This window comes from Phacochoerus africanus, chromosome 11 (genome assembly GCF_016906955.1).
Source record: "Phacochoerus africanus isolate WHEZ1 chromosome 11, ROS_Pafr_v1, whole genome shotgun sequence".
Lineage (NCBI taxonomy): Eukaryota > Metazoa > Chordata > Mammalia > Artiodactyla > Suidae > Phacochoerus > Phacochoerus africanus.
Window position 1 is genome coordinate 58,614,202 of NC_062554.1, and position 22,170 is coordinate 58,636,371.

The window sequence follows — 22,170 nt, forward strand, 5'->3', positions numbered from 1 at the left end:
GTGACCTCCCCATGATCATCTGGTAAGCTCTTGGGTGTCTGGGCCAGTCCCCTTGGTGCCGCTGTGTATAGAAAGAGCAGAATACTCATTCCTTTTAAGACTGCCCAGGGCGAGTTTACGGTTTTTCAAGGGGAAGCCCTACTCCTGAGACGTACATTTCCTATGTGTGAGGGACAGCCATCGTATCCTCCACACCTGTCACCTAAGCTATGCAACCCCCGCCCCTCCTCCCCCCAGGGCTAGTCACCCAGGTCTATTTGCCACTACATCAGGCAGGTGGAGCAGGCAAGCCTATCTTTGGAGGAGGGTTAAAGTCAAGAGCACAGGCATTCAGGCAGGCAGAGGACGAAGGAGCATGCTCTACCCACCTGCCACTGCTGGCGAGGGGCTTATTTCTAAGACACACACAGCACAATGCACACACAATGCAGAGAGAAAACAAAAGACATAGATCACACATTTCAGATGGTTGGTGGACAGAGTTTAGTTCACGTCAATGCTGAACACTTGCTCAGGGTCTGGGGTACCCAGGAAAAGGGACCCCCTTTTCATCCTACTCATCAGAAGCTCCCCTCCAGCCAGGTCTTGGCAGATGCACATGGACACACACATGGACTGTCACAAGCTGGTTCTGCTGTGGGGTGAAATGTGGCACGAGCAGGTGGATGCAGCAATGTGAGAACTGAGCGAGGGAGGGGTGAGGGCTCCCGAGGGGCCGGCCTGGGCTCCGGAGACCCCTCCACCCAGATGGGAAGGATGATGCCCCCGCTGTGGACAGAGCAGCCGTCTTGATGAGGACTCAGACCCCTACCCTGTTTCACCCCCACGAATGAGAATGTGACATGGCATCCATGTGAGCGTCATGATGGCAGCAGCTGACTTGATTTAAAATGATAAAAATAACCCTAGAGTCATAGACTCTTACTGCAGAAGGTATCTTCAAATGAGATCTAATGTACCCCTCAGACCAGTAGACAGTTCTACCATTGAGCTGTTCTATGGTTCTCTCTTGTTCAGGCAACCACCGTTCAGCTTGGTTCAGAATTTGGTTGACCCCTTTTGTAAGGTGCGAACCTCCCCTTGCTAGAGACCAGGAGGCATCAGTTACCTTGTAAACACCTCTGTATCGCATGCTGGGAGAATGACAAGGGGCTGCATTCATATCTAAGGGTGGTGGGTTGAGCGGTATGGATGGACACAGGCCAAGCCAATGAGTCCCCTGAGTTCCCCTGAGTCCCTGGAACCCCCTCCCACCAACCCCAACCTCTGTCTTGCAGCCAAGCCCCGCACGCATCCAGGCTTCCTGCACTCACCATACAGTGTGAGGCTGGCGTTGGTGTTGCCAAGCTTGTTTGTGGCCACACAAGTATAGTTCCCATAATCTTTCTCTGAAACATTGAAGAAGGTCAGCGTGGATATGTGGCCCTTGTTCTCGATCCTCATGCCATCCAGGCCGGGAGCCAGCCTGCAGAGGGAAGGTGCACGGAGTGAGGCAGCAGGCCGGGGCTGGGGTAGGGGGGAGAGCACCAGACACCACGGATGAATCCAGCAGCCAAACGCTCTTCCTCACGAAGCTGTCCCCTCTGGTTAACCCAGCCCCACCACCTCCCACAGCAAGCACCACGACCTCCATCAAGAATCCAGGCTCTAAGGCTAAATTTCCCGGCTCCTGGTCCTTGAGGTCTATGGTGTCTACAGCTAATCTCAGATTCCAAAACAAGGTCAATCCATTTCTGCCCACAGCCCAGCTTCCTCCCATTTTTGGTTCTGGTTCTAAAAGGAGACTCTGTCACAAAGGAGGCTGTAACCATATTGGTTTTGCTCCTGGATTTCATCACCCTCCTTCCATGTGGGCAATGACCCATCAGCCCTGCTTCTGACATGCCCTGTTTCCACATGCGAGGTACCTTGTATCTTCCTTGAACCACTGGAACTCGGCCGTGGGCACTGCGGAGGCTTCACAGCTCAAGATGCCCTTCTGGCCAACGGAGACACCCGTGTTCTTGGCTTTGGAGATATAGGGAGGGTCTGCGGGGAGATGCAGGGCAAGTCCATGAGATGAATGCGAGGTACATCCCGTCACCGGCTGTGCAGGTGGATTTCTTGTGACCTCCCCACTTCCCAACTAAATAACCCTTTACTTTAGGAAAAGAACTTCTCACTTGAAGGCACTGCATTTACCCCAGCAAGGCTTCAAACTAAATCAAAGGTAACAAACTCTCCCCCTGAGCTGAAATCTCTGACAGTCACCAGAAGCCTCCAGGGGCACCTCTGATAGTGATGGGCCGGGCAATCTGACCAGGCACTTGCCTATGGGAAACGACTTGAGTCAATCAGAAAATGACATTGACTTGACCTGCCTGTCCCCTTAACCCCCACACCCTCGTTTTTTTCCCCGGAGCCCCCTGACAGTGGGTCTACTCACAGTTGACAGTGATTTTTACTTTCCGCACATCAGGGGCAGCCACATCGTTCAAGGCGCTGCATTCATACTCCCCGGACTGGTCACGTTTGATGTCAGAGATTTCCAGATACTCATCCTCACTCACAAAGCCCTGGCCTTCTGGGGGGAAAGAAACAGGCAGAAGCAATCAAGAAACTGTGGAACCAGAGGGGCATAACTGCCCTCAGATCGAGAGCTTTTAGGAGAAGGCATATGAAAAGCCATAAAAAATGGAGTTTGAACATCAACTCAAAGAATCTAGACGTTATGTTGGCACCAAAGTATATGAAGAAAGAAAGCCTCTGCCTGAATCTTGTTGGATCAGTGCATTTTTGTCCAAGTCACTTTAGCATTTGAGACTATTTGATCTGAAGGGTATATCAGTATTTTTATGAGAGGATAATTAAGAGGATTAACTAAGAGTGTACACATGAAATACTATAGCACATTAAGTGTTGATTTTTTAAAGAGAATTTTCATGATCAATCACACGATTTTTTTTTGTCTTTTTGCCACTTCTTGGGCTGCTCCCACAGCATATGGAGGTTTCCAGGCTAAGGGTGGAATCGGAGCTGTAGCCACCGGCCTACTGCCAGAGCCACAGCAACTCTGGGATCTGAGCCGCGTCTGCAACCTGCACCACAGCTCACGGCAATGCCAGATCCCTAACCCACTGAGCAAGGCCAGGGATCGAACCCGCAACCTCATGGTTCCTAGTCGGATTCGTTAACCACTGAGCCACAACAGGAACTCCTCAATGATACAATTTTTAAAATGTGGGAATAACTTCAAGGTATGTTATTATGGACATCTTCATTTTTCCTCATGTAGAGGTGCCTTTGTAGGCAAACTACTTGCTACTTGTAGAATGAATAAGTGACCAGTTAACAGTATAATACAAATAGACACAGAACAGCTGGTTGGTTTCAAACTGTTCTGGAGAAGATACAGCGAATGAATGAATGAGAAACCCTCTGGACTGCAATATAGCAGGTGGTCAGTAAAGGTTTGCCAGTAAAATAACCCTGAGAGTCCCCAGTGGATAGACCCCTGGTTACCAGAACCCTGGGATAGGGGTTCTTAAGGGATTTAACACCCAGGCTTTATTCTCAGGCATTTGTGAAGCTTGCAGCTCATGCTCCAAAGTATCCTGGGGCTGCAAAACCATTGCTTGGGGAGTTCCCGTCATAGCTCAGCCAAAACGAATCTGACTAGCAACCATGAGGACGCAGGTGCAATTCCCTGCCCTCCCTCAATGGGTTAAGTATCTGGCGTTGCCGTGAGCTGTGGTATAGGTCGAAGACGTGGCTTGGATCTGGCATTGCTGTGGGTGCGACGTAGGCTGGCATCTCTAGCTCCAATTCAACCCCTAGCCTGGGAACCTCCATATGCTATGGGTGCAGCCCTAAAGAGACAAAAAATAAAAAAATAAAGAGACCTTAGCCTTTACACATGTCTCCAAGCTCATATTTTAAAAAAATAACAATTGACATTGCTTGCAACCACCATTTCATGCTCTTGTGCTAATCTGGCCCCTCTGCCTTATCCCCTATCCCACTCCATGTGGTTCAGCCCCAAAAGGACAGACCCTTTGTCTTAAAACACACATATCCTGAGTCCTTCAAAGCACCAGGCTCCTGTGAAGACCCAGCTGGCACAAAGGCCATGCATCCATTTGCATTTCTTATAGGCCTGATACCTGCTTCTTTTTTGTACTCCAGGCATAAGAGCAAAACTAGTTTTCAGGAAAATAAAACGCATTGTAACTTTTCTCATGCCCCTGTAGAAGCATATCTGATCCGATGGTTGCTCAACTAATCAAGTCTGGGGCCACAGTGGGTTTGGGGCAGGAAGTAGGGTCATGGTGGGGGGGTTGGGTCTGTGGGAAAAACACCCAGTTGGGTGTTTGGAATCCAGACTCTGCTCCACGAGAAGCCTTGGGGGCTCATGCTACCCTGACCCTTTCTCAGGTCACTGGCTTTTCAGTCCTTGCTGCCTTTCTTGCCCCCCTCTGCCCCCCACCCACCAGGTCACCACATCCACCCAGACTCTGCCTTCAGTGCCTGGATGCTGGTTGCCATGGTATCCACAGCAGGTGTGGGGCCCCAGGAAAATATATGAACAAATTGAGTCACTCAAAGTCAGCACTATTCTGGAGCCCAATCTTCAGCTATTCCTTGAAATTGTGTATCCAGCTTCCAGCAGAAGCAATTTACCCACCAGGGCACCCTCCTGGAACTGGACCTGTTGGCAGGACCCCAGGACAGTCCACAAGTGAGGGTTACAGGAGCTTGGGGGATCTGGTTGAACCTATGTGAGGAGTGGCTGAAAGTAGAGGTGAGGGGAGATGGGGGTTTGAGCAAAAGCCACACAGCCCAGTCTGACATCTGAGTGTCACTCCTTGGCCATGGTGGTCCCAGACACCAAACAGGAACCTGGGAAATGTTGATGAAGACAATCCAGAGCATGGTGCCTCCTGGGGCTGGGGTGGGGCCTATCAGCCAGGATCTCAGGGCGGTGATGTAGGTCCACGGCCCTCTACCCCAACTAACACTTAATCATCCAGGCAAGGAGTTCATGTCTAATTCCTCAAGGTCCATGAGAGGGATGCAAACAGCCTCTCACCTTCGTGTTGTTATTTCTCTTAGACTTAGAGAGTCTCAGAGTTGAAGGGGGATTCTGAAATCACGTATTGCAGGTGCTGTAATAAAGATAAAAATTGCCTACCTCATTGAAATGATGCTGACTGACCATTCTAAGTGTTTTTGAGGATTAAACAATGAAATCAAACACAGCAACATAACTTTCCAGATTCACTGCGGCTTTTCTGCAGTGAATACACTTGACATGATGGAAAGGGCACATTTTTCCTACTAAGACTCCACATTCTCTCAAGGCACACCACAGTGTTCTTGCCACAGGAATGACAACCCCTGCACTTAACCAAACAGAGAAGCTGCCTGCTGTGGGCCTGGCAGCTGCCTCAGGTGGGGTCCATGGCCCCTTACCTTGGAGACAGTGGGGTTGACCCAGAGCACGCTGCCCAGTATGTACACCTGACATGGCTTAAAGCTCCCGATCAGGCAGATCTGTGATGCCCACAGGCCCCACACCAACGGAAGGGATGACAGAGGCCAGGTCCCCAGGACCCTGAGTGAGTCTACCATCCACATGAGCAGGACAGACCCTGGTTCCTTCCTGGGGGAGTTGTTGGACAATAGGGCCACCCTCTGGAATGCGGGAATCTGTCTCTACTCTGCGCACTGCTGCTTTTATGGGTTGGTTATAGGACAGCAAGAAAGGGAGAAAGGACGAGAACATTTCACATAAAATGGGGATCATTACGATAATACCACCTCATTTAGTGAGAAAATGAATTTTGTCAAGTTTGTTCTAGAAAGTAAGAGGTTCTCAGGTTTTAATATATATAAATATATAAAGTCATCTGAGATTTTTTATGTGTATAGAGATTCTGATGCAGAGGGCCTAGGTGGGGCCTGGGGTTCTGCATTTCTACCAAGCGTCCCAGTATTTGCTGCTGGTCTGGGGGCCACACGCTCCACCCAGTGCTGTTCTCAGCCCACTCATGTTCACGTGTTAACCTGGATTTGCAAAGTGGCCGGTGGGTCAGCAGTGTTGCCTGAGTGCCCCTCCTGTTGAGATCCTCGTGGAGCCTACGTCTCAAAAGACACCCTCTCTTTGGAGCAGGCAGCTCTGCAAGCTACATCAGCACTGAGGCTCTGGACCCTTGAAGCTAACTCTTCCAGTGAGTCTTTGTGATCGCACTGCAACACACGCTTCCACTGAAACATGGCCTTCCTCACTAAACAGGAAGAAAATATTGGGACTTCTCCTACCTCAAGCCCACTGCAGGGCACTAAGATGCTCCTTTTTTTTTTTTTTTTTTGTCTTTTTGCCATTCCTTGGGCCGCTCTCGCGGCATATGGAGGTTCCCAGGCTAGGGGTCTAATTGGAGCCGTAGCCACCAGCCTACGCCAGAGCTGCGTCTGCAACCTACACCACAGCTCACAGCAACGCCGGATCCTTAACCCACTGAGCAAGGTCAGGGACTGAACCCGCAACCTCCTGGTTCCTAGTTGGATTCGTTAACCACTGTGCCATGACGGGAACTCCTAAGATGCTCTTTTTCTAACAGCTTTGAATACAGGTACGGGGTGAGATGTTAAAGCAGAACAAATTGAGGTTGCTAAATGCCTGGAGACTTAGGAAACTGCAGGTTGGATGCTCTCCCTGTCCTCTCCAGTTCTGGTCACCATGTAAAATTCCGATTCCACGCTGCAGAGCGAAGGGCAGGAGGCAACAAATGTTTGAATCCGCTTTACCAGCTGCCAGGAAGGGCACACTTGCTGACTGGGAGGGCAGAGGGAGGAAAATGGGGCAGGGAGAAACATGTGAGAGGAGACAGGAAAGGGCAGAAGAGGAGGAAGGGTGCACTGGTGTGAGGAAGGAAGGAAAGAAAGACACAGGCAGGAGAGATGCCCTGAGTGCGGGCAGGATGCTGGGAGTCATGGGGAAGAGGCTAAAAACACATTCCAAAGGGATTTTTAAGAGAAGATAGACTACAAGACTACAGTATTTTTTCTGACAAAATATATGAAAACAGAAGCTCCAAGTCTGCCCCACAGCTTTGCTTTATGATGAGAGGTCCTGTAATAAGCCAGTAACCCAGAGGCATATCAACCTGCCCTATGCATTCAGACAGCCCAATATAACATGATTGGAAGCAAAAGGAAGTAGACTCTGAATCACTGGCGGAAATATATTAAAAAGTAGTGGTTATTTCTTTCCATGGAGGAGTGTTTTGAAGAAGATAAGTTGCGTCCACTGTATTAGGGAGATTAAAATCAGTGGGAGGTCCCTGGATCCCTTAGATGCAGGGCACATGCTTGGGGATGGGGTGAGCCAGCCCCACAGTTCTGAGGGTATGAGGCGGGCCTCTCCTGCAGGGACATGAGTTCTGACCTAGCAGTCACAGAACACAAGGCACCAGCAGCATCCTCGAACAGCCCTGCACCATCTCAGAAACAGAGGAGCAGACATACTTGTGGGGGAGAAAGCTTCAGGCCCCACCTGCTGTCCCCTGACGTCGCTTGAGGCTATTTGATGCATCCCTGCTGTGAGCACAGTGCTGGGTCAGACCCTGTGGGATAGAGAGGCTGTGGAATGCAGGGCCCTTGACCTTGGGTACCCCACCACCCCATGAGCCCAGAAATGCAGTGCTTCGTATTCCTAATCTCCAGACTCAACTGTTCCATTCCTAATTGTTTTTAGATTTCTCAAATGAGGTATGGTGGCTGGGAAAGATGTAATAGAGATGGAAGAAGAACCCGGGGCATTTAGGGATGTGGAGACTCAATGGGGAAATCCAGAGTACCATCAGGATGCCTTGGGACCTGCTTCTCCTTTCTCCCTTATGTCCTGTCCCTCCCTCCCAGCTGTTTCTCAGCCATCACTCTTGGCCCAATTTTCCCTTCTTTTTCCTTGGCCAAGTCCTTAGAGTTATAGACTTGGAAATGACATGGAGGTCAAAGATTTTAGCCTCCCCCTCGCCCTTTTTTTGTTTGTTTTTGGATTCGTGTTCCTGACAGAACAGCTTCCTTCCCTCTCGTGTGACTGTCCCCAGAGACAATTCCAGGCGGTGGCCTTTCCTTTGCTTGACTATTCACATCATTCAAGACATCATCCTTCTATGAAGGGAGGCCAACCCTGCCTGGCTTCTCCCTTTCAAATGATTAGAAGTCACCATCCAGGTTCCTCCAGACACTGTGCCCCTCCTCATGGGCGACGGAATGCTGCTGCTCTTTCTGGGGAAAATGCTTTGTGAGATTAAATGTCGGCACCTGTCACAGCTTTTGTCATGAGACCTGTCAGGAGGTGATTCACAGTGGCACATGCCTGGGGGCAGGTACCCCGGGGAAATGAGCAGGAGTGGATGAGGTTGTGAGAAGGCCCTGGCATAGAGGAGGGATGGAATCTGGAAGAAACAGCCAGAGGAAGGACTCAGACGAGCCAGCCAACAGTGAGGGGAAGGGAGCTGAAGCCAGAAGGGGGAGAGTGGCGGGGGGGGGGGGGGCGCCTGGGGCCACTGGACTCACGTGGCAGCGCTTCTGGAAAATCGAGAAATAAAGTTGCCTGCTGCCCACCAAGATGGGCTATTTCAGACCATGCTTATAGAGGCTGATCTGGGAAACCTGGAACCAAGTGCCCACATGACCACGTGCAGTCCATAGACTTATTAGGCTACGATTAGGCTTTTTGATTGACCTTGGAAAATAAACAGTCTCTTGCCCACTCACCAAAGCTGAGTGGCCATGCAAGCATCAGAGAACTGATTCCCTTCCTGTAAGGAGTGGGCCATGCTTAGAAAAGATGTGGGTTGACTGGTATGTTGTGTGCTGCTGGAAATCCTGTCCTCGAGGTTGAGAGACAGATAAGGCCAAGGGAGGCAAGTGTCTGAAACCACCCCTCCCCTGCCTCTGTGTCCTGGGGGTGTGTAGGACGAGGCAGATGCTGTTAAAGGGTGTGCAGGGGGCGTGCCCAAATCATGCCTCTCATCTCTCTCCCTCTCTGGGACTCTGGCCAATAGAACGTAATCACACAAAATGAGCCTCAAGCATCTCAAAATATCAGCTTCACTGCTGTCAAACGGGTCTACCATCTGGGCTTGGCATCCAAGGCTGGCAATGGGTCTTACCATTCTCCCCATGTACTCAAGACAGCTGGACTTTTGCCATGGGAAGACTCAACTTAAGGGCTGACCACAGGCCGCAAGCTGGCCCTGAGAGCCAGGGCTGCCTTGCAACTGAGAGAGTTTGGAGATGAGCCCCTCCCCCTCCCCAGACCCAAGCAGAATGGATTGTTCGGGAAGCTGATGGAAACAGGAGTGCAGCCCTCGCTAGTAGGCTATGGTCTTAACCCTGCTAGGATAGCTAGGGCCAGTGGCTGTCAGAGCAAACAGTCTGCCAGTTACACTGGTCCCCCATCTCCCAAAGGGATGCCAAGGATGGAAGAGGGGCCTGCCTTTGGAAAATCCGCAGGCTGGCAAAAGGGTTTCTCCCTTCTTTCTAAGGATCTCCTGGCATCATTCTCCATCACACAGCCTCTGACACAAGAGCCTCCTTATTCTGAAGGACAGAAACCTGGAGAAGGTGCTTGACTTTGGAATCAGCGTAAGTTTCAGCACTTAGGACAGCTTGACTGACATGACCTCAGGAGTGAGCCTTGGCACCTGCTGCCTTTGTGTGTCATCCTGCTCTCCCAGCTGCAAGCACACTGAGAGGGAGCCACACCCTCTGCTTCTTTGAACTCCTTGTGCTTTTAGTGGAGGCTGAACACACAGCATCTTTTCACTCTGCACTTGACCGGCTGGGGGTTTGAAACCCTGAGTACCCCACCAATCCCCCTCCCTCTCCCTCAGTCTCCTGGGCATATTCTCTGTTCTCCCCAACCTCAGGCTCTGCTTACCACGTGCTGGCAATAAGAAATTCAGAGCTCCCCTCATTCATTAAAATGGGGAGTGGGGAGTGTGGACAGCAGTTCAACTCATCCTCACCTGTTCCCAATTCCCAGGTACATCCCTTCACCACCCTGGAGTTAATGAAATGTGTGATAACCTACTGTTTCATTTTGCCTTAATTAATACAAGCAACCTGAATTGTTTGCAGGCGGAGCCTCTGGGTCAACCTGACACTTGCTGGCCTTGACAGAAGCCCTTTGTCTTGGGGTCTGACAGCTTATCTTGGGCTGTAGCCACTGGGACCTTCCCCAACTTCCATGACTTGCCCCCTGGGTGGGCTCACCGGCTGCCTTCCCTGAGGCTGACGGTAAAGTGGCCAACGACAGGATCAGTGTGTCCCCGGGGAAGTTAAGTGAGATTCTGGTGTGGGGGAGGAGTATACTGATGATGCTGTGGGTGGGGAGAGGCAAGTGAGTTCCCTGGCAGTGGTGATTTTCCTGAACCATCCCCATATTCCTGATGTGACAGCTGAGGGTGACACAAGAAGGGAAAGACTGCCTTGACTCGTGCAGCAGGACACTCCAGAAAGGCAGACTCTGGTACGCTGGGCTCTGTTTACATGGAGAACAAAAACCAAGGAGAGGATGGGACAGCAGGGGACAGGAAGGGGATGGGGAGAGATGTCTGCAGGGACGAGGATGGGCCATACCTGTGGCGTATGGAGGGGGCCAGAATCACTCGGGCCAACCAGGATTGCCATGGAGCACTTTTTTTTCGGCCACCCCACAACATAAAGAGTTCCTGGCCCAGGGATCAGATCTGAGCCGTAGTTGTGACCCAAGCCACAGCTGCAGATCCTTAACCCATTGTGTAGAACCAGGGATCGAACCTGTGTCCTGGCATACCCAAGACGCCACTGATCCTGACAGTGGGAACTCTGCCAGGGAGCACGTTAAATATAGACTCCTGATTGGCTCAGTTTGCTATACTAAGGGAATTGGCTCAACACTGTAAATCAATTACACTTTATTTAATTTAAAAGATGTGGGATATATATACACAAAGGAATACTACTCAGCCCCCCAAAATAATGAAATAATGCCATTTACACCAACATGGATAGACATAGAGATTATCACACTAAGTGAAGTAAGTCATACTGAGAAAGACAAGTATCATATGATAACACATAGATCTGGAATTTAATTTTTAAAATAATACAAATCCATTAATTTATAAAGCATAAACAGACTCACAGATTTCAAAATCAAACTTATGGTTACTAAAGGGGAAACGAGGGGGGAGAGATAAACTAGAGGCTGGGATCAACATATACACACTATTACATATAAAAGAGATAACCAACAAGGGACCTAGTCTATAGCACAGGGAACTCAATATTCTGTACTAACCTCATGCGAAAAGAATCTCAGAAAGAATGGACATATGTGCATATGTATGTAAAACTGATTCACTTTGCTCCACACCTGAAATTAACCCAACACTGTAAATCATCTACAGTCCAATAATTTTTTTAAAGTGATAAAAAACAAAAAGGAATTCCTCTCGTAGAGCAGCAGGAACGAATCCGATGAGTAACCATGAGGTAGTGGGTTCGATCCCTGGCCTCACTCAGTAGGTTAAGGATCTGGCATTGCCGTGAGCTGTGGGTGTAGGTCACAGACATGGCTCAGATCCCGCGTTGCTATGGTTGTGGCATAGGCCAGCGGCTACAGCTCCGATTGGACCCCTAGCCTGGGAACCTCCATATGCTGTGGGTACGGCCCTAAAAAGCAAAAGAAAAAAGACTCCTGTACTCATGCTCACAGATGACTCAACTGCTGTGCATGGGGCCCCTGCATCAGCTTTCCACAAGCCTTCCCAGGGGATTCCCATCTACCCCAGGGTGACAGCCCCTTTAGCGTGGTGATGACGCCTATAGCCTTTGCTGTCCAAAGACCAGTTCTATGTGTGGGCTGCCAGGCCGCCTCTGCCCAGAAGGCATCCAGGGCCTAGTAGCCAGAAAGCTTGCCCAGCTCCCAATGTGCTGGGGCTCTGTCGCCCGGCCTCTGTGAGGGGCCTACATTCATGGTGTCTGCAGGTGATGCCCAGAAAAGAGCCTGGAAGCAGCATCGGGTAAGGACAGCAGGGCTGGGCAGGCAGGGTTACACTGTTCCTCAACCCACAGTGGAGAGGGCTGCCTGGCTCCTCGGGCAGAGCATAAGGGCAAGAGGAGCTCCCTCCCAAAGCATAGGGAAGAGCTGTGTTTATCTGGGTTTTACTTCTGTTCTCTTTCAGAGATGGGCTCATTAGGTGTAGGTGGAATCAGCCCACATCTTGATGATACTGTTGACCCAAAGGGAACAGACCCGAGTGGGTGATACAGAAACAGTCAGGGTACCTGCGAGGATGCAGCACTTCTCCTTTAACTGGGAATTCAGAGTGTATGCCGGCGAGAGCAGAGAGGAGATGGATACAGACAGACAGAGACAGAGAGACATAGAGAGATGGAGAGACAAAGGGCACAGAAGGCAGAAAGCTGGGATTTCGCACACAGACAAATGGCTGAGGAGAGAAGCTCAAATCTATACGGAGAACAGATTGGCCTCCTGGGATTAAAAACATAACTAACATTTATATTCGAAAAAGTATCTAAATAGAAACAGACACAGACAGTTCAGGCCAAAACACACAGGTCGAAGAAAATGAAATCATCACTCCCAAAAGCAGAGTTTAAACATCCACATTACTGACAAATATTCAGCACCTTTGAAAAAAAGTTTATTTATTGCATGTTTTCCTCTTTTATTGCTAATATTTGCACTCTGAACCAACAGGGTTATTTCAGTATTAACAACGACAAAGTGAAATGAATTCTGTGCTTTTGTCTAAATAAATTACTGCTTAAAAAGAAAAAGAAAAAAAAAAAGGCTGATGAAGGCATTGCTTCTTTCATTTATATGTGTCTTCAGAAAGTCTGACTTGACCCCACCTGCACTGGTCCAAGCAGAAATGACCAGTAACCCAGACCCATTTCTCCAAGAAAACCACATTTTGCAGGGATGGAAAGGCCCTGGGCCAATATAGCCAGTGGGTAAACCAGCAACAGAGTTACCTGGGGGCACTCTGGCAAACTGAATTTTTGGGCCTAGGGCAAACCTAGAGAGTCAGAATCTGCTGGGGGCCAGGTGGGATCCAAAATCTGCAAATTATTTATTTTAATTTAATTTAATTTTGTCTTTTTAGGGCCATGCGCATTGCATATGGAGGTTCCCACTAGGGGTCGAATTGGAGCTGTAGACGCTGGCCTATGCCACAGCCACAGCAACAGGGGACCTTAACCCACTGAGCGAGGCCAGGGATCGAACCTGCATCCTCATGGATGCTAGTCAGATTTGTTTCCACTGAGCCACGATGGGAACTCCTTATTTCTTTTATTTTTCTTTTCCATTATGGCTATGACAGGCTATTAAATACAGTTCCTCGTGCTATACAGCAGGACCTTGTTTTTTTATTCATTCTATACACAATAATTTGCATCTACTAATTCCAAACCTCCCATCCATCCCTCCCCCACCTCCCCTTAGAAATGATTTCTAATAATAGAGCAACATCAGAGCCAATGCTTTACCCCCTGCTTGCTTTTGAGGGAGTTAACACTTCCTTGCACACCACCTGCAATGGCTCAGTTCCCTGGGGATTGATGTATTTGTATAGCAATGCCAAAAATGTCTTTGTTGTTTAACAGGGGGTGGGGTGACTGTATGGTTAGGTTTGCCTGGGCAGTCCCAGTTGACATCTGTTTTCCCAGCATAATGACTGACAGTCACCTTCGGATCCCACCAACGTGCTGGTCTGGTTGATAATCCACGTGGTCCCCCTACATTTCCCACCCAAGGGAAGGCCTGCTTCGGGCTCTTAGGGCCTGGGCTGCTGCTAGCACCTGACAGCCTGGGGGCTGTCCCAACACCCACACCCTTCCATCCAGAGCAAGGCTCTCAGCTGCAGGACTGCTAGACCAGGTGGCAAGAGTGGTCCAAGTGCCCTGCTCTCCTGGAGCTCTGGGTGCTCTGGCCGTGCCTTCTCTGGGAGAGCAGGGAGAGGGACCAACACTGCAGCTTCAGGAAGGAAACCCAGCTGGGGCTCAAGGGCCCAAAGTTCGGTGGAGGGGTGTCAGATATGACCTGCACCTTCTGAAATGCCGAGGATGCCCCAGAACTTTGCCACAAGCAGCGCTTCCCCAGATGCCGGGGCAAAACGCCTGCGAAGAAGCCCACAGCTTGGTTTCTGCAGAGGAGACCATAGTGCAGCCTGCCTCTTCTCACCTCCACTCTTTCTTCTCTTTCATTCTCTCCTTTATCTTCCCTCCACATGAATTCCCTCCCAATGGCACAGCTGCAAGGCAGGGATGCTTGTTATCCCTGTTCATTAATATTCGTGAAATACTTATATTAGCTTCCAGGCAAAATAGCCATGAAGCCAAGCTGCACTTGGCATGCAGGCCACACTGGAGACCCTCGGCAGAGCATGAGGCCTGGGCTCTGAAGCATTGCGGGAAATAGTTTTGCTCAGGTGCTCAGCTGGAGCACCAGCTGGGAGGAGAGGCCTGGGAGCCGTGCCCCCCCCGTGCGCAAGGCCCCTTCATGTGACGAGGGTCCCTTTGGAAACTTGCTTCTCTAGGACTCTGTGTCTGCACCCTGAGCAGTCCTAGCCGAGTCTGTCTCCTTGCCATCCAGGCTGGACCTCACGAAGCTTACCTCTCACCAAAGGCATCCAGCCTCCTTATAAGTCTCATCCCCATAGCAGTCCTGTTGCCCATGACCTTCTAGGAATCTGTGCCCATCACGGGCATAAATGTAGAACACCACCACATGGGAGACCAGAAGACCTGGGGTCTGCCCTCAGGGTTGCCGCTAATGTGCTATGTGCTTCTGAGTCAGTGTTTTTAGCATCTCTAGCCCTGGTTATTTTTTCCTTATCCGATAAAAAACTGCACTAGATCATCTCTGAGGTCATTTGTGAAATTTCACCACTTAGCAATATAGTCTATGACTGGAGAACCCTAAACAACTCATTGATTTCTGGGAACTGAAGACTATGGTGTTGATGGGCAGAGCTCCAACCCAGGAGCTCAGGACCACTGGCCTATGAGGAAACCTGAGAGGTTCTCTGAAGCCGCCACTTACACACTGCAGGACTCACCCAGCCGCCGCACTCTGTCTGGGGTCTTGATGATGCAGACCCGAGAATGGAGACGCCATGTGATTTCAAGGTGGCTCTCATCTGTCACCGTGTGGTGGCTGCTCGGTAACGGGGAGGAGAGAGGTTTTGACAATTATGAAGGGCTGTGTGTGTCTGAGGGTAATGTCTTGTATTAATGGAAGAAATTAATTATTTCCTTTCCCTTCTAAGACTTGTATTCATGCAGATTTTGACAAGTAGCTGTTCTTCTTCCCCCTGCCACCCTCCCCCGCCATGGGTACATGGGAATGATGTCTTCCAGGTAAAATGAATCATCCACTCAGCGCATCTTCTGGGGTCTGCGGGGTGCACTCCAAGTGCAAGAAGGTGATGCGCTCTCTGCTTTCTGTTCTCCCTGCTTCCTGACAAATATCACTCACCTCCTAATACTTCCTGACCAGAGAGCAGATGCTGGGCCTCAAGGCAAGGGGCCCGAAGCAGAGAAGGTGCCGGGCCTGGGACCATAGCCCAGTTCCTCTTTGCCTCCGCTTCCAGAACCCGCTCTGGCCACACTGGTCAGAGCCAATGGGATCTAAGGGGCCACCCCATGGTCAAGTTTACCTGTCTGCTCTGGGCTGTCCAGACAACTGGGAAGTACTGCTGGGTGTGTCTGGGAGGGGGGTGTTTCCCAAGAGATTAGCATTTGAATCTACAGACTGAGTGAGGCAGAGGCCCTCACTGCTACAGGGGCCACATCCAGGCCCCAGGGGACCTGAGGGGAACCCAAGGTGGGGGAGAGACACATCCTCTGCCCATCTTCTCCTGCCCTGGGACAACAGCATGCCTGGTCCTTAGGCCTTCAGCCTCAGACCCTGAGCACGGTCCCCCACCTCCCCCAGGCCTGGGGGGAGTTTCACCATCTGCTGCTCTGGTTCTCAGACCTCTGGATTCACCCTAACCTACCATACTGGCTTCTTTCCCTCCGCAGCCTGTAGACACAGATCATGGGACTTCTCAGCTTCCATAACCACAGGAGCCATTCCTATAATAAATCTTGTCTTATCTGTCTCTCTCTCTATTTTATTTTATTTTTTTCTAAACCATATTTATTTATTTATTTTCAATTGTTAGTTCCCCAACACAATTTTTTTTTCTACTGTACAGCATGGTAGACCCAGTTCCACATACATGTACACATTCTATTTTCCTACATTATCAAGCTCCATCTTAAGTGACTAGACATAGGTCCCAGTGCCACACAGCAGGATCTCATTGCTAATCCATTCCAAAAGCAATAGTTTGCATCTATCAACCCCAAGCTCCCCAACCACCCCAGTCCCTATTTCATTTTTACTGTACTTTATTTATTTATTTATTTATTTATTTATTTATTTATTTATTATCTTTTAAGAGCTGCCCCCATAGCATATGGAGGTTCCCAGGCTAGGGGGCGAATCAGAGCTATAGCTGCCGGCCTAAACCACAGCCACAGCAATGTGGGATCTGAGCCGCATCTGTGACCTACACCACAGCTCATGGCAACATCAGATCTTTAACCCACTGAGCGAGCCCAGGGATCGAACCTGCATCCTCATGGATACTAGTCAGGATCATTAACCACTGAGCCACGACAGGAACTCCTTGCTCTCTATTTTATCAGTTTTATTTCTCTGGAGATGAAGGCCTAATGGAAGCTTAGGAGGCCATGTTTCTGGTCTTCCCCCTGCTCCTCATTGGTCTGGAGCTCTGGATAGTCCACTTTGCTTCACCCAGCCTCCATCTCCTTATCAGCAAAAGAAGCGCGTGTCTTTGGCCCTAAGTCACTGTCTAGTTCCCAATTTGACTCATAACAGTCTTCCTGGCCCAGTTCGCAGCGATTCCGTGCTCTTTTCATCAGTCTCTGGACCACAAGCAGCATTCCCTGGAGGCCTGAAGCCTCTGAGTAGTGAGTTGCAGGGCAGTGATCCTCTTTCCACCCTGAAACCCAGGCTCTCTCTGGATCTGGAAGGGGTAGGAGCTGAAGGCCCAGGCCAGGGTTTGCCAGCCTTTAAGCCCCTCCCCAGGGCCTGTTCTGCCCCTCCCTGACTGCCTTTGCTGGATCTCTGCATGCTGAGTGGCAACACATGCCCCACAGGCCTTTTTCAGGGGTAGCACCTCTTACCTGGAAAGGAAGGGCAGTCCTGAGAATTCTTCAAATTTTTTTTTTTTCCTACGGCTCAGATTCGTTTACCAGTTTTTTTTTTTTGTTTGTTTGTTTGTTTGTTTTGTCACTTTGCCTTTTCTAGGGCCACTTCTGCAGCATATGGAGATTCCCAGGCTATGGGTCGAATCGGAGCTGTAGCCACCAGCCTACGCCAGAGCCACAGCAACACAGGATCTGAGCCACGTCTGCAACCTACACCACAGCTCACGGCAACGCCAGATCCTTAACCCACTGAGCAAGGCCAGGGGTCGAACCCATAACCTCATGGTTCCTAGTTGGATTCATTAACCACTGCGCCACGACGGGAACTCCTTGTTTTTTTTAACCTTAGGAGCCACAGACCCTCTACCTTCCTGACAAGCTATCTTGGTCGCAGAGATAAAAGGAGGATTGTGGGGGTGCCTGGGTTCCAGGGGTGGCCTGGATTAAAGGATCCTAGATAGAAACTGGAAGGGGGAATGCTGTGGTTCACCGCTCCACACAGGGCAGGGCCTGGAAGCCTGCACATGGTACCAGGACTTCCAGGACCACCCATGGAAGGGGCTTCTCAGGAGGACAGGTCAGGGTGGTCCCTGGCTATGCAGCCCTGAACTTGCTCTACTTATATGCAGCCTAGAGGTTCTTGCAGTTAGATGACTGCACCTTGATGGGAAGTCCTGAAATTAATGTAATAGTGTGGTATGGACTTCACTTCATGTGTTACACACTCATGTGCACACAGATTCATATACAGTAGACATCCAAGAGAGAAAATGAAATAAAGAGGCCTATAGTTCTGACACGACATTCCACGTATAAGTTCCCCACAGCAAGCAATTCAACGCTAGCTGGGTTGAATTGTCCTGCAATTCAACCCAAGGCTACACTGTCTCCCAGAGCTCCTGCAAGACTGTCCCTCAATCCCCTATTTCCCCCACATGCCGGTTGCAGGTCCAGGTTGTGCCTCTGACCGACTGGCTATGGATGGGAGGTGCCCACGACCCCCTCCTTGGGTTTGATTAATATGCTAGGGAGGTCTCATAGAACTCAAGGAAACATTTACTTAGATCACCAGTTTATTATAAAGGATCTAATTCAAAAACAGCTAGCTGGAAGACAGGCATGGAGCCAGACAGAGAAATGGATGCAGAGCTGCCACATCTCTGAGTCCCCAATGTCCCTGAACCTCTGTGTTTGTGGGGGTTTTTTGTTTGTTCGGTTTTTGTGTATTTGTTTTGTTTTTATGCGGGCTTTATTACATAGGCATGGTTGGTTAAAACTTTGGACATTGGTGATTGAACTCAATCTCTAGCCCCTGGCCCTTCCCAGGAGGTGATGGGGTTGGGAGGAGGCTGAAAGATCCAACCCTTTATTTATTTATTTATTTATTTATTGTAGCCACACCTGTGGCACATGGAAATTCCTGGGCCAGGGATCAAATTTGCACCACAGCAGCGACCCGAGCCACTGCAGTGACAATGCCAAATCCTTAACCTGCTGAGCCATCAGGGAACCCAAGTTCTAAACTTCTAATCACAGGATTGGCTCCCCCTGGGAAGCAGCCTCTATCCTTATCTACTATCCAAAAGTCATGTCATCAATATAACAGAAGTCACCTTTCTTTTCATCAAAGGAAATTCTCAGTCCAAGACATTGAGAAGCTCTGTCTAGGAACTGGACAAATGCTATATATATATATATATATATTTCTTACTATAAATACATATACATTTCTTACTATAAATCACGTATCACAGCCATTCTTTTCAAACTCTCCTCATTATTTAGAAAATAGCACTACTCTAGGTTGACCAGCAATCTCTAACTCTCTCTGTACATTTGAGGAAGGTACTTCTTAAGTACCGTCAGTCTGCTATTTTCTCACTGGTAAAAACTGGGGATTAGATTAGAGTATTTCTACAAAGTGTTAGCTCTAATATTCGATAACCAATAGGTGATTGAAAAAATAACGTTTTTCTCAACCATTGATTAAAGCTGTGTGTGCATGCAAAATATATATAGAATACATCTCACTTTTAATCTCATAAAAGACAAAGATATAAAAAAGCCCAAGGAGCTTTGAGCAAATCAGAAGCCAATTCATCTTGAGAAGAAAACACGCATATTTACATTATTAAATGACAATTACAAAGCCAATCTGCTGCAGAAGAGGAGAGACCATTTCCATCAATTATTACTGAGCTGAACATAATTTTTCCATCACCTGCAGATTGTAAATGGGGGCTACAGCTCATCCAAGAACACTTCTATCACAGGAGTTATTAATCAGGTAATAACTTTGTCGAATTAGCAAGGACACCGATGAGGTGATGAGGAAGCAGGACCCACGGAGACAGAAAAAAGCAGCCAGGTTAATTCCTGAGACCAGGCACAGAGCCCTGGCGGGGAGGGGGGGTCCAAGGTCAGCACCCATCTCACCAGTGCACCTGCCATGGGGAGGAAAACGCTGGGCTCTGGGGTTTGCATTCCAGAGAGTTAGCATGTGAATGGGTAAAAATAAGTCAACAAGGCGAACTTGCTGGGCTAGCTAGTGGCCACTGCACATGTGCTGTGATGGCTATCGGCCACAAGGATGCTCCAGGTAAGGGGAGATCTGTGCCTGCTACCTTTGCTGGGCTCCCCTCCTACGTCCCTACAAGTCTGGGGGATTCAGTCTTGGTGGATAGATGGACAGACTCTCATCGGAACTGCTTGTATGGAGGACAAAGCACAGAGACTTTTCCATGTGCTCCTTCAATGGACTAGAGGGAGCAGTAAATGTTCTATCAACTTAGAGCCTGAGCAGGTTCTCGGGGCCTCGGTTTTCTGCCTTCCTCTGTCATCCACTTAGTGAAATCTGACTCCACTGGATTTCAATGCCAGGCATCAATTCCCCTAAAAAGTCATGGCTTCAGTCCCTGCAGACAGAATGGTCTGCTTTGTTCTGGAAGCTGTAGAAACCTGGAAGGAGGATGTGTGGGCATCTTCCCCCACCCCCAGCCCAAAGCCAGGCTCCATGAGTCCTGGATTCTGAGCTTCTAGCCTCAGGATTGTTAATGACTCTTGTGTCCTGGGGTCTAAAACAGTTGCTAGGCACCCAGAAGATGATTACTATGCAGGCTTTTGTTTTAAACAAACAGGAAAATGGCTGGGCTCAGGGAGGTGGAGCCAAGCTGGAGCAAGGGGAGTGGGGGGTGGGGGTGGGTGTTGGTGTCTCCCACCAGTTTCAGGTTACCTTGCTTGTCCCATGCCAAAACTAGTAAGTGACAGCACCTCGGACAGGGGACAGTGGAGCTGGATCCAAGAGCAGGGATGCAATTGCCCCCTCCCTCTCTTTGCTCCTTCACTCAGGAGAGGAATTGTTCCCACCACTGAGGACTGAAAACTAGAGCTGCTTTTCAAAGCCTTCTGGATACTCAGAAAAGACAGTCTCCCCAAACATGACTTAGATTGGATTCCTCACTGCCCACTCTAGTGGGGGGTCAACAGACCGAACTCCAAATGGAAGTCGGCTCTTTTAGCTGAATGTCATGGACTGGAAATCACATGGGGTATTCACGCCCCGCCCCTCGCCTCTGTCCCCTGAGTAACCTGGATTTATTCTTTGGGGCTCAACTTAGATTCTCCTTTTTCAGGGAAGCCTGTCATACCAGGTATTTTCTTTTCAACTTTCCAGACACACTGTCCCTTTTTTGTCTTGCCTTTTTCTTGAGTATCTGTCATCTGTGGGCTACAGGAGCCACTCCCTGGCTTCTGGCTGGGGTGGCCACACGGAAGCCCAGCAGGTGCTCAGGGGGAGGAAAAAGCTTGAGCTCGTACATGTGTTCCTAAAAGGTCTCTTCCCATGCCTGGTTGCTTGTAAGGAGGTCTCCCCGAGCCAGCCTTGTCATACAAGTCACTGCTTCCGCTGGGGGAATGGCTTCCCTCACCTGCTGGCCTGGGGGTCGGGGGAGCAGTGAGTTGTTATCAGTCCTGGGTGCCTTCCTGTCTGCGTGGCTCGCCACGCCCTCCCCACCTGGTGAATAATGCCCTTATAACCTGCCTACCATTGTTCAAAGCCAATGGTACCCCTCTTTCCTGGGGGGCCCCCGACTCCTTGACCCTAAAGCTTTTATGCCCCTGCTCTAGCCTCCCACAGAACCTGCTTTGATCATGGCATTCATCACTTTAGTGCAGTGATTTCTACCCTGGTGATTTTACCCTAAAGGGGACACTTCGCAATCTCTGAGGATCCTTTAGGTTGTCAAAACTGGGGGTTGGAGAGGGGGTGCTACTGATGTCTAAGTAAAGTTCAAAGATGCTAAAGACCTGCAGTGCACAGACAGCCTCCCACAATAAACTGTCTGTCCCAACATGTCAGTGGTACTGATTCGAGGACCCTGCACCGGAATGTATGCGCCTGTCAGGCTGCCTCACATCCCACTAAGAGCAGGCTCAGAGGTGCAAGGACAGTCCAGTTCATCACCAGTGGCACCCCTGGCGTGAGGAAAGGGCTCACAGAGAGCAGCTGGAAAAGATGAAAATGAAATAAGTGAATTTACTAACCAGCCTTGGCCCTAGTTTTCCCTCATCTAACTGTCCAGTGCTGGGGATAAGAGGGACTTATTCACGCCTAAATATAAACCCAGCAAGAAATAACACAATCCGTGTGAGCTGTCTAAAGGGCCCCTCTGGAGGGAAAGATGAGGTTGGATGCTATTTAGTTGGAGGCAGTGGTGAGATGATGTGTCCCTGGGGATGTGGCACAGACAGGGCTGGATGCAAGTCTTGAGATGTTCTTACTTCAACAGGCAGAACTGGAACAGCATGTGAGGCAGGGAACAGCATGGTGGGGTGGGGGGGGCAGGACAAGTCTGGGAAGTGTGTTGTATGTTATTGTATTCCCCT

At 49.6% G+C, this 22,170-nt stretch overlaps 1 protein-coding gene across 2 annotated transcripts in view; it reads right to left on the reverse strand.

The window, feature by feature from the left end:
- The window catches only part of OPCML (opioid binding protein/cell adhesion molecule like), a 508,660-nt gene that overhangs the window by 13,355 nt on the left and 473,135 nt on the right, over positions 1 to 22,170 (reverse strand). The window contains exons 4-6 of one of the 2 annotated variants that reach the window (XM_047753888.1): positions 2,426 to 2,563; positions 1,908 to 2,028; positions 1,314 to 1,465 (exon numbers count right to left, since the gene is read on the reverse strand). In XM_047753888.1, coding sequence (XP_047609844.1) covers positions 1,314 to 1,465; positions 1,908 to 2,028; positions 2,426 to 2,563 — 411 coding nt within the window. The remainder of the gene's footprint in view (positions 1 to 1,313; positions 1,466 to 1,907; positions 2,029 to 2,425; positions 2,564 to 22,170) is intronic. The other variant, XM_047753889.1, reaches the window with a different exon arrangement.